At 47.4% G+C, this 12,187-nt stretch overlaps 1 protein-coding gene across 15 annotated transcripts in view; it reads left to right on the forward strand.

Annotated features, from left to right (window-relative positions):
* The window catches only part of ARHGEF10L (Rho guanine nucleotide exchange factor 10 like), a 250,377-nt gene that overhangs the window by 196,204 nt on the left and 41,986 nt on the right, over positions 1–12,187 (forward strand). For all 15 annotated transcript variants that reach the window (XR_011967038.1, XR_011967037.1, XM_072609073.1 and 12 more), the window contains 4 exons: positions 2,154–2,240; positions 3,095–3,318; positions 4,192–4,346; positions 10,396–10,541. Coding sequence is in view for 13 of the 15 variants with exons in the window: in XM_072609073.1 (XP_072465174.1) it covers positions 2,154–2,240; positions 3,095–3,318; positions 4,192–4,346; positions 10,396–10,541 (612 nt within the window). In the remaining 2 variants the exon portion in view is untranslated. The remainder of the gene's footprint in view (positions 1–2,153; positions 2,241–3,094; positions 3,319–4,191; positions 4,347–10,395; positions 10,542–12,187) is intronic.

Genomic DNA, 12,187 nt, shown 5'->3' on the forward strand with positions numbered 1-12,187 from the left:
TTTGAGTATGGGATGTTAGCACAGGTAGGGACTCAGAGCAAGTGAGCTGTGAAGGCAAAGACTCTGCTGTCACCCTAATGAATGACTGAAGAAAGAAGCATTTATTAAGAATTCACTATATGCCTACAAAAATACAAAAGGGATACAGATCTTGCCCTTAAGCTGCTTCCATCCTAATAAGGGGGAACCTTATTTGTAAGGGACTCCTGGCTGGTAAGGAAAGAATGTTGTCATCTTGAGAAGTCACAGGGTCAGTGAATGGAAGAGTAGGGCGGTCACTTGGACTCAGGGGAGCAGGAACCTCTTTTCCATCCTAATACTGCCTTTAAAGCACCTAATTAAAAGCCGAGAGAGCTTAGATCTCTGAGCTGGCATCCCTCAAACAGGCTTATATGTTGGAGCATATGCTAATACAAGGAAGAAGAAAGTTGAGTGACCGCTCATCTTAGCAGAGTCTCTTTTCCTGACTTGCTTTGTGTCTGTATGATTTCTTTGGCTTTTAGGTCATATGGAAAGCACACAGGATTAGGAGGCAGAATCTGGGTTCATATCTCAGCACTTTTATTTATTAAACTGTGTGAGACCTTCGGCAAATCCCCTCTTTCTTGGCCTCAGTTTCCTCCTCTGGAAAATGAAAGGGTTGATTTGGATGATTGAGGTGCTCTACAGGACTGCCATGTAGGAAATGTTTGCTCCTTTTGTTAGAAAGTTCAAACCTTGCATTGAGTCCTGTGCAGTCTTTGTCCTCTTTATGCCAGCAGAGGGCGGCACATGTTTTAAGAGAAATTAACGCAGTAATCCAGGAGCCCAGACCTGGATTATGCCTAAGCATCCTTCAGTGTCTGTTTATGACTCCATCCAGGGGAGGATGGCATGGGCTCTGATATTAACCATCCTTCTTGCAGGAGGGAGGGGCGGATCTCCTTTCCAGTCCCTCTCTGTGCTGTAGCACGCCGCTCTTGAGCTGTTCAGCCGGACACACAGAGAGCCAGGCTCTGGCCAACTTGGGTCTTAATTGCTTACTGGTCACTAGGGGCAGAGGCTACGGAGATTATTAATGATGATGGGCAGCACAGGTGGTCTATAGGTAGACAGCTGTGGTGATGTTTCTATCAGCAGTGGTGGTTGTTACTATGAATATGGTGATTTTTGAAGATAAAGGTTTTAATGATGGGAAATTTGGATGAGTAATAAACTTGTAGAAGGTCAGAGCTGGGAGAGTCCTGAGCACCCAGGATGTCAGAGCTGGGAGGGTCCTTAGGACCCAGGATGTCGGAGCTGGAAGGGCCTTAGAACACAGGGTGTCAGAGCTGGGAGGGCCCTTAGAACACAAAATGTCAGAGCTGGAAGGGCTCTTAGAACTGAGGATGTCAGGGGTCCTTAGAACACAGACTGTCAGAGTTGGGAGGGGCCTTAGACTAGAGACTGTTAGAATTGGGAGGAACCTTTAGAGACCATCTCGTCCAGGGAGGGGGATTTGTTCTATGAAGTTTGAATTTCATCAAAGGGCCACACTTGAGGACCGAGAGGGTCACATGTGGCCTCAAGACTACAGGTTCCCCACCCCTGATTCTAGTCCAGCTCCTACTTTTTGTAAAGGAGGAAGTAGGCCTTTTGAAAGCAATTTCTCTTCTCTGACTGACAGAAATAATTTTTATTAATTTGAATTAAACAAATTCTAAACATTGCTATTGAGAGAGAGATATCTTCAAAGTCACTGGGAATCTCTGTCTATATTTTTACGTTTCATTTTAGGCAGAAATGTTTTTCTTCTGTACTTGCCTGAGGCAGTACGATGAAATTTAATGGCAGAACAGAGACTAGAACCCAGGTGTCTGTGCTCATAATTCACTACATTTTATTTCTCATTTGCCCTCTGTGGTCCTCAGTTTCTTCATCTGTAAAATGAGGGGGGTTGTATTAGATGACTTCTGATGTCCTTTGCAACTCAGAAAGTCACTGATTTAGTGATTTATCCATTGCATGAGGGGAAGGTAGGGTGAGAGTCCATGTTGCTGCAGACACCAGCATGCAGCAGGAGAATCTAGGCTATCTGTAGCAATATGGACTCTTAATATGTCATAAGCATTCACTCATTCAGTCAATCAGTCATTCAACAAACATTCTACTCTGTTTCATCTCTCTCCCCTCAGCTCAGGTCCCTGATCCACAGTCCGGTCCACTCCCCTCTCCTAGGCTTCTCTGCAGTCAGTACATCCCTCCCTCAGGGCTACCTCTGGGTAAGTATTGCCCTTTAACCTGTGCTCAGGTCACAGCACATTCCTCTTTGACCTCAAGACAGGGAAGAAAGGACTGGTCCCCTGGGTAGGAGTACTGAAGTATTTGATCTCTACATCCTGTTGGTGTTTCCAGAACCTGGGTTTTGTCTTTAAAAGATCAAGTTAGAAGGTGTGAGGGAGCAGAGGGAGGTATTAATTCTGTCAACCTCATGGTCCCATGAGGCTGAGTTCACCCAAGCAGTCACTTCACTAGTGCATGTCGTTGGTCTATAGGGGATAGGGGAGAGGGTGTCGGTGACTTAGGTCAGCCCACCCCACCACTGTAAACCTAACTTAGAATTCATGTCCTGTTGATGGTGACTGGGGTGTATCCTCTTCATAGAGAAAGGTCAGATCTCTTTTAGGACCACAGAATTGCTAGTTAGATGGGAACTTGGAGATGTTCTTGGCTTTAAGTGATATTATAACTTATACCTAACTTACGTAAGCCTCAGTTTCTTCCCCTGTAAAATGAGTGTGCTAGACAGGAAGATCTTCAAGGACCCCTCCAGCTCAATCTATGATTCCATGAGCCAGTACCCTCATTTTACAGAGGATGAAACTGAGGCCTTGAGAGAAGTAATAGGTCTAAAGTTACACAGTAAGTGAAGAAACAAAACATTTGAACTCTCTTTTCAGTGGCCCCTTCAGGCTGACTCCATGACCTGAGAGGAAAATGGGACACCTTGTTTACTATTGCCTTTCCTACCCCAGAGAGGGGTAGGAGGCATCTGCCCATTGCCTCTGCTCTCTTGGCTCCCTTCTGCCCTTGGCTTCTGACTCTGATCCACCCTGTCTGCTCTCTGTCCTTCCAGGTTGCAGGGGGGCAGGACGGTGCTGGAGGCCAGGTGGAGATTTTCTCGTTGAACCGGCCCACACCTAGAATGGTCAAGTCCTTCCCTGTGGCCTCCCCAGTGCTCTGCATGGAATACATTCCGGAGAAGAATGAGGAGGATGAGGACCAAAAATCAGGCAGGGCAGTACCTGACTCCTCATCTGTGATACATCCTACCATCTGCCTTGGGCTTCAAGATGGGAGGTGAGAGGCTCTGGGGAGCTCATTCTGTATTTCTGATCTTACAATCATGTCTAATGGCTGATAAATTAAATTAATGAATGGATAAATGAAAGAAAAAGCACTTTTTAATTGTTTACTATATGCCAGGCATTGTGGAAGATCTGGAGATAGACATATAAACAATTAAGACAATCCCTACTCTCTGGGAGTTTATATTCTGAAGGGAGAAGACACCATGTGAAAGGGAATGAGGGTCAGGGTCATTAGGGGTTTGGACAGGCAAGTAAAGGGGGTCCATGGAAATTGAAGTTTATGTGTTGGCACAACCTTTTCTGGAATGGCGGTGTTGATTTGGTTTCTGTGGTTTCATGGTTGTATGTTTGTGTGTGTCTCTTGGTGTATCCATCAGTCTCATCATGTTTCTCATGATTGTCTCCTTAAAGCCACTGGAAAATGGTACTGTGAGTCAGAGTAGGCGTTCTCATCTCCTTTTTACAGATGAGGAAACTGAGGCCTATAGTTTTATAGCTTCTAAGTGGCAAAATTTAGACTCAGCCTCAACTTTCCTGTTCCCAATTTTAATGTGCTATAGCTGTGTCAGATCTGCCCAGCCCCAGGGTCTTAACTGGGGGTCTAGATTTCAGTTGTCTGTGAACTTGGGTGGGAAAAAATAGTTACACCTTTAGTTTAATACAGTTGGTTTCCTTTGTAACCCTCTCTGTTTATTTTATGCACTTAAAACCCTTCTTCTGAAAAGGGATATCCATAGGCTTCCTCAGACACCACCAGAGGGGTTCATGACACAGAAGACACCGCATTCTTTGGGTCAGGCTATATATGGAAAAGCAGATTTAAAAATGTGTCAAGGCTGAATCTCCTCTTTGTCTCTCCCAGCATCCTTGTGTATGGCAGTGTGGACACAGGGACCCAGTGCTTAGTCACCTGCAAGAGCCCAGGTCTGCAACCTGTCCTGTGCCTCTGCTACAGCCCCCACTACCTCTTTGCTGGTCTGCAGGATGGGACCGTTGCTGCCTACCTCCAGAGCAGTGGTAAGGAAGGTGGATAGATGGACAGATGGGAGAAGGGAGGTACTTGTAAACACGTGGGGATCCTTGTGACCTGGTTGGCAGTCAGTCATTCTATTCTGCTCAGTGTGGCTTAGTTCAATCCCATTTCTTTCCATGCCAACCAAATCTGCAAGTGGTTATTAGGTACCTACTATGTGCCAGTCATTGTGCTAGACATTGGAGAGTTAAAGCAAATAATGGACCAGTCAGAGCTCCTCACATTCCATCAGTGTGCACAAAAGTAAGGAAGCACTGTATACAAACAGAGACTTCTGGGGGAAGGACGATGGGAAATGGTAGGATCATGGTAGACTTCCTGTGGGAGGTGGCTCTCTGAGGAAGCATATGATCCCAGGCACCAGGTATGGCCAGTGTGAAACCCCTCCCAGCTCTGACATTCTGGGTTCTAAGGACCCTCCCAGCCCTGACATTCTGTGTTCTAAGGGCCCTCCCAGCTCTGACATTCTGTGTTCTAAGGGCCCTCCCAGCTCTGACATTCTAGGTTCTAAGGACCCTCCCACCTCTGACATTCTGGGTTCTAAGATTCCTCCCAGCTCTGACATTCTGTGTTCTAAGGGCCCTCCCAGCTCTGACATTCTGGGTTCTAAGGGCCCTCCCACCTCTGACATTCTGGGTTCTAAGATTCCTCCCAGCTCTGACATTCTGGGTTCTAAGGGCCCTCCCACCTCTGACATTCTGGGTTCTAAGATTCCTTCCAGCTCTGACATTCTATGTTCTAAGGCACCTCCTAGCTTTGACATTCTGGGTTCTAAGATTCCTCCCAGCTCTGACATTCTGTGTTCTAAGGGCCCTCCCAACTCTGACAGTCTCTGTTTCAAGGGTTCTTCTACCTTGGAGACAGTAGAAGTTCAGTCATTCCAAGTTTTGTGTTGTGCGTCAGTTGAGGATGGGGTAGGATCATTTCTAAAGCCCCTTCTTAGAACCCTCAGATTCTACCACGTAACATCGTACTCAGAGCTGTTGGGGCTGGGAGGGGAGGTAGGGATTGGAGACAGATATACTCCTGCCAGACACTACCCCAGGGTAGCAGCTCCTCAAGATCTTAGATTCTGAATTTCTTCTGTTTTCTCTTGGACTCAGGCATTGGTAGAACTACCAACCCAAGCCATCCAAGGATGGAAGCCTCTGCCTCCAGTGGTCCTGAGCTCCTGTCACAGGGTCGTTTTAGGCAGCAGCAGGCTGATCAGAAATCAAGGGTGCCCTGGAAGAGGCTGTGTTGGGTGGGGGGCTGTACTGGCAGCTCAGAAGGCCAGCAGTGCAAGAGGGAGCCAAGCCCATACTCAGGGACTTGGTCTGCAGGACGATCAGTCCTTCTGAAGGGGAGAATGATGACCATACATCCTGGTGCTTTCCCTTTCCCCTCTGCCGCATCTCTCATTGCTCTGTCATCCCAGCCTGGTGCAGGGTTATAAACGGATATTTGAGCTTTTTTTTTTTTTTTTTTTTTTTGCCACTTGGCAGTATGTTGGTATTTTTAATTAGCTTTTGATAAGGCATTTATAGTTTTTAATTAAAGGGGGGAAGAGGGAGGGGAAAAAAATCCCTCTCACCATCAGACAGAGTATGCGTGTGAATGTAAATTTGTGCTTAGATCCTCAGAGATCTAGACCGACGATTCTCTAACTTTTTCATTCCTAGTATACCCTCCCTTCCTTATTGAACTTGGAACAGTGAAAACTGTGTCTTTTTTTCTCTATCTCCATGCTTGACCCTTAATCCTCTGGGCCAGACTTTTGGTCCTTTGTGATCTCTGTTACCTGACCCTTATCATTTGGCACTGAAAAGGTCACAGGCTGGGGAAGCAAGGATCTTTAGGTGGAGGCTCTCAGTTAAGCAGGAAAGAGAGGCTGTAGGGAGGGAGGTCCCTCTTGTGAGGGAGGCTGTCCTCTCCTCCTGTCTTCTTGCTCTGTATTTAGGAGAGATCTCCTTTGTTTTGGTTCAGAATTAGAAACCAATCTATTCATCCCTTGTTTCTTTTCTCCTGAGAATGATTGAGACTTGTAGAGCATACGAACTGGAAGAGGCCTTAAAACATAGAACACTGGAACTGAGAAGGACCTCAGAACATGTAATGTCAGGGGTTAGATAAGCCTTAGAACATCTAATGTCAGAGTGGGAGGGACTTTAGAACACAGGATGTCAGAGCTGGGAGGGCCCTTAGGACATAGGATGTCAGAGTTGGGAGGGCCCTAGAACACTGAATGTCAGAGCTGGGAGGGGTCTTAGAACACAGAATGTCAGAGCTGGGAGGGCCCTTAGGACATAGGATGTCAGAACTCGGAGGGGTCTTAGAATACAGAGTATTAAAATTGTAAAATGTCTTGAAAATCACCTGAGCTCTCCACTTAAAAGAAACGGGGACTTGGAGAGAAGAAAACCTGTTTACCTTGAGGAAAAAGAACTTTCTGTTTTTGCTTTTCTGCTTGAGAGAGAGGTCAGGCCAGGTGCACTCTGAGTTTCTTTCTAAATTTGAGATTTTATAATGAGGCGGTACGGCCTTCCTGGGGCAGGTGCTGATCTTCTGTTTGGGGAATCAGCCTTCACTTGTGCTGGTTGTGAGGGAGAACAAAACTTTACCATGGCAAATACATGGAGTAGATACATTTTATCTATCTGTCTATCTGTCTGTCTGTCTGCCTGCCTGCCTGTCTAAATATCTATCTATCTATCTATCTATCTATCTATCTATCTATCTATCTATCTATCTATCTATCTATCTATCTATCTATCTATCTATCATCTATCTGTCTCTGTCTGCCTGTCCATCCGTCCATCCATCCGTCTGTCCATCTGTTCATCCGTCCGTCCGTCTGTCCGTCCGTCTGTCTGTCTAATAGCTTCAGTGGGCTGACAATGTCTTAACCTAATTTAATCAGCCTTCTGGACCCTGGGAGCTTTCCAAGTAGTCAATAATTAAAATCAATATTTCATAGATTCCAGAGATAATCTCACTCAAAATCACAGAACTACATGATGTCAGAGCTGAGAAGGCCCTTAGACCACAGGATGTCAGAACTGGGAGGGCCCTTAGACCAGAGGATGTCAGAACTGGGAGGGCCTTTAAAAGATAAGATGTTAAGAGTTGGGAGGGCCCTTAGAACATGGAATGTCAGAGCTGGGAGGGCCCTGAGAACACAGAATGTAAGAGTGAGAAGGGATATTCTCAAAATGTGGAAAGTCAAAGTGAGGAGGGACTTGAGAACACAGAATGTCAGAGTTCAGATTGGTCTCATATAATATCAGAACCGGAATGGCCCTTAGAACACAGAATGTAAGAGTCAGGCAGGACCCTTGGAATATAAGATGTTAGGAGATGGAAAGGCTTTATTGATTTTCCATTCCAACCCCTTATTTTCCAAGAAAGAGATTTTCTTAAGGTCACGTGTATAGTAGTGAAACTGGGCCTTCTAATCAGGGCTCCTGACAGCGATGGGCAGTGGGAATGTGTCTGTGCTCAGGTACTGTCTACTCTTTCTTCTGCACCAGCACCATGTGTTTTTCTGCCTCCCCCGGAGCTTGCTCTCAGCTCTCCCTTTTCAGATCCAATCTCAGAGGCTGAGCACGCTCGGGCCTGCCTTCCCTCCAATTGGGGGTGGGACCCTCTCCATCTGCGACCTGTGGGAGGAGGAACTCCCGCTTTCCCAATGAAGGTGCCTTTCCTGAGACAGGACCTTCATCTCCCTTAATCTGGCAATGCTGAGCTGCTGACAGCCGGGTTGCGGCAGCTGGATGGATGAGCTGTCATGCTGTGTGTGAGTGCTGGCATCAAGGGGCGGTGGGGTGAACTAAAGAAGGGCCTGGCCCGCCAGTGTGTCCTGAACGGCTGTAGCTCTGATGCCCCTCAGAGCCCCTCACAGAAATACACTCCTGCCTTCACTTAGGAAGTCCATAAGCATTTATGAAGCACCTGTTGTATGTGATGTACTCTGCTAAGTGCTAAGGATGCAAAGAAAGACCCCTGCCCCCCAAAGAAAATAAGAAAGAGCTGGACAGCAAGTATAATGGGAAAAAAATTGGATTCAAAACCAGAAGACCCAAGATCAGATCCTGGCTCTACCCCTTTATCCTCAGTTTCCTCCTTTGTAAAATTAGACCATATGGTGATAGGAAGTTTTTAGAACTGGAAAGGACTTTGGAGGTCCCTGAATTGAAGCCTCTCATTTTACAGAAGTGGAAACAGGTCCTATTAAAGGGAAGGGACACTAACAACCTCTTAGGTGAAGAGATGAGCCTAGAAACCAGTCTTTCTGACCTCTCCAGGCCAATGCTCTTTTTTTCATTCTATCCAGAGAGTCCCCTCCTATAGAGGCCCTTAAGGAACAGGCCCGAGGTCTCACTCTGTATTATTACAATAGTAGGAGCTGCAACATCCTGTTGGGTTCTTTCCTAACGGATTGGGGATGCTCTCCCCAAAGCTGGCTGTTCCCAGAAGGCCCTGCTTCAGAACCAGGTCCTTCATTACTACCTCTCCCCCACCCATCAGCCTTGAAAGCCCCGGTGTCTCCTCCTCACTCTCCCTCAACCCCAGGAGAACCAACTTGATCTGGAGAATGATGAAGCATCCCCTGTGCCCCCAAAACTCCCCCGCCCAAGTCCTCCCATTCAGTGATGTACAGGATTTGGAGCCAAGACCACTAGGTCTCTGCTCTCTGATCTACCACTTGTACAACTGGACAGCTCACTCAGTTTTTCCTCCTCCCTAAAATGAGACCATGAATTCGGTGTGATCTACAAGGCCCCTCTTAGTGCTTCAGAAGATAGTACTTAGGGCTGGAAGTGGCCTTCAGGGTGGCCTGGTCCAACTCCCTCATTTTACAGAAGAAGAAACTGAGGCTGAGAGGTTAATCGACATTAACAGAAAATTACTGGCAGAGGCGAGGTTAGGACGTAGGTCTCCTAAATCTCCCAGCCCGGTGTTCCCAAAACCCTCATGTTGATAGGAGAAAGCACCAGATTAAGTCAGAAGACCTGGATTCAGGTTCTGACTCCACTCTTGTGTGACCCTGAGACAAGGGGCTTTAGCTTCCTGGGGCTCAGCTTCCTCATCTATAAATTGGGGAACTGGGGTGGAGGTGGGGAGGGGAGAGGGAGGGGCAGATGCTGTCTCCGGTCTCCTGGCCCTAAATCTAGAAGGCTCTGATCTTGCCTTTTCCCTCCTCTGTCCCATGTTTTTGTTGGTTTTTTTTTATAGTAAAGTAATTTTTCTCTTGTACCACTGGAGGGCAGGGCTGGCCCTTGAAATTCCAGTCTTTTCAGCATCTCATTTCAACATTCGCCTTAGTGTTCACGGTTCCCCTGGGACTGACTTGTGTTCTCTCTGGAAGGTTCTCTCCCCCCTGAAAAGGGGAACCTTGGCTGATGCCAGGCCTGTGGGATGGAGTTAGTTATGGGATGTGTCCGTGAGAACTCCAAAGTGAGTGTTGGACTGAGAGCAAAGGGAAGGGATTCACCTTCTGGTCCTGGTTACTTTTTCTGTGTCTAATCCCATGCAAATTATGTCACCTCTCTGGGCCTCAGACTACATACTCCGAGAGACTGGTCCCAGCCCTGACATCCTGTGTTCTAAGGGCCCTCCCAGTTCTGTCATCCTGTGTTCTAAGGGCCCACCCAGTCCTGTCATCCTGTGTTCTAAGGGCCCACCCAGCCCTGACATCCTGTGTTCTAAGGGTCCACCCAGCCCTGACATCCTGTGTTCTAAGGGCCCACCCAGTCCTGTCATCCTGTGTTCTAAGGGCCCACCCAGCCCTGACATCCTGTGTTCTAAGGGTCCACCCAGCCCTGACATCCTGTGTTCTAAGGGCCCACCCAGTTCTGTCATCCTGTGTTCTAAGGGCCCACCCAGCCCTGACATCCTGTGTTCTAAGGGCCCTTCCAGCTCTGACATTCTGTATTCTAAGGGTCCTCCCAGCTCTAACATTCTACATTCTAAGGACTCTTCCATCTCCACCTTTTTATAATCTAAAGTTTTCGTTCTGACATTTTATAACCCCATAACTTTTTTTCTCTCCAGGGGGACTATGGGACATGGAGAGCCCACCAACCTGCTTGACTGTGGGCCCAGGGCCCGTCCGGACCGTACTGAGCCTGGAGGACGCTGTGTGGGCCAGCTGTGGGCACCAGGTCACCGTGCTGGATCCTGCCACTTTGCAGACTCAGGTATAAGCCCCTGTTCCTGGCTTCATCTGCTCTCTCCTGGTCCCTGCACTCTAGCTTGTGGGACTGGCTCTTCAGTCCTTCTGAGAGGTTGATTTTGTGCATCCTCTAGTCATACTTAATCTTTGTATTTCCTTCCTCAGCAGCTCAGGGCTCAATGTGGGCTAGGTGCATCATCCTGGCTTAGTGAATCTGGAATCATTAGGTTCTAGCTTAGTGCCAGCTGCTCTCTTGGAGAGGGTGCTGGGTTTGGAGTCAGGTCTTGGGCTCTCATCTGAACTGTCCTATTTGTCTGCGATTCAGATATTCACTCTGTTAACTATGGTTAGACTAGAAAATTTGTGCAGCAACATTAATTAAGCTCCTACTGTGTGCAAAGCATGGTAGTAAGTCTGTCAGTCATCTAGCCTTTGCTAAGTCACTATAATATGCCTGAGTATTGGGAAGAAAAGACAAAGACTCCCCAAGGAATGTAGGATCTCCTGTAGGGATAAGACACATTCACAGTTAATATAATGCAGGGTAGGGAGCTCACCCAGGCCTTTAGGAAAGTTTGAGAGGGGTGAGGGGACTCGTTGTTTGGGTAAGTTCCAAAAATCTTTTGGTTGGTTTCTGGGTTTTATTCCACAAAGGATGGAGAGTGACAAGTAGAGCTGGGTTTAGCATGCCCTGCCCCATCCCTCAAGGCCTCCTTGATCCCTTCCAGCCTTCTCTAGCCTGGCCAGGCTTTTTCTAGTGTTTGTCCAGGGGTAGAGGCCCCCAGATGGAAGACATGGGCTGACCTTCCTTCATTGCTATCCCTCACAGCTACCCTGGAGGTTGGGGTTGGGGTTTGTCCTTGCCAGGGGCTGCTTAGGCAGTCCCCCTGCCCATGTCTCCTAAGATTATCTAAAGGGATTTGTCGATTTTTAGGATCCTTTTGGTGTTATCAGGACATCTCTCAAAGTAGAGGCGTCAGCAGCAGTGGGGAGAGAAGATAGGAAGACTCAGAGGCTTCTAGGATGATAGGAAAAGTTCATCTAGTTTTCTCCCCTTCCCACCTACTGGCCATTTTATAGGTCACAAAAGTAGAGAAGAGAAGTCACGTACCGAAGGTCACTGAGTTAGCAGAGCTGAGATTCAAACTCAGGTCCTTTGACCCTCAATGCAGGCTCTTTCTGTGACATAGTGTTGTCCCTTGAGAGGAAGTTTCTGAGCTTCCTGCACCCTTAACTCTCATCCCCTCCAAAAAGATTTTAGAGTTGCATTCTTGTTATTTCCCTGATCAGAGAAGAGCCCAGCGATGATTTCTGTCACCTCTCCCATAACTCTTGTCATCCCCCTCCAGCCCCCGACAGCTGAGAGCTCCTAGTAGAGGGAGACATCAGTGCTACTCTATTTCCTGTCCTCCCTTCTTCCACCCTTCTCTCTCTCTCCCTCCCTCTTCCCTCCCCTCCCCTTCTTTCCTCTCCTCTCTATGTCTGTCTGTCTGTTTGTCTTTCCTCTCTCTCTTCCCCTTCCTGTCCTGACTTGGCAGGTAAGCAAAAGAGATATTGGGTTTTCCATCCTCAGATGTTCTAGGGCTGATTTGTATCTGAAACAGCTTTTTCATCTTTGACTTTTAACATCTTTGGAATTTGACTGTACAAGGGGGGGCCGCACCCCGCATT

The sequence above is a fragment of the Notamacropus eugenii genome, chromosome 5 (assembly GCF_028372415.1).
Source record: "Notamacropus eugenii isolate mMacEug1 chromosome 5, mMacEug1.pri_v2, whole genome shotgun sequence".
In the NCBI taxonomy this organism is placed as follows: domain Eukaryota; kingdom Metazoa; phylum Chordata; class Mammalia; order Diprotodontia; family Macropodidae; genus Notamacropus; species Notamacropus eugenii.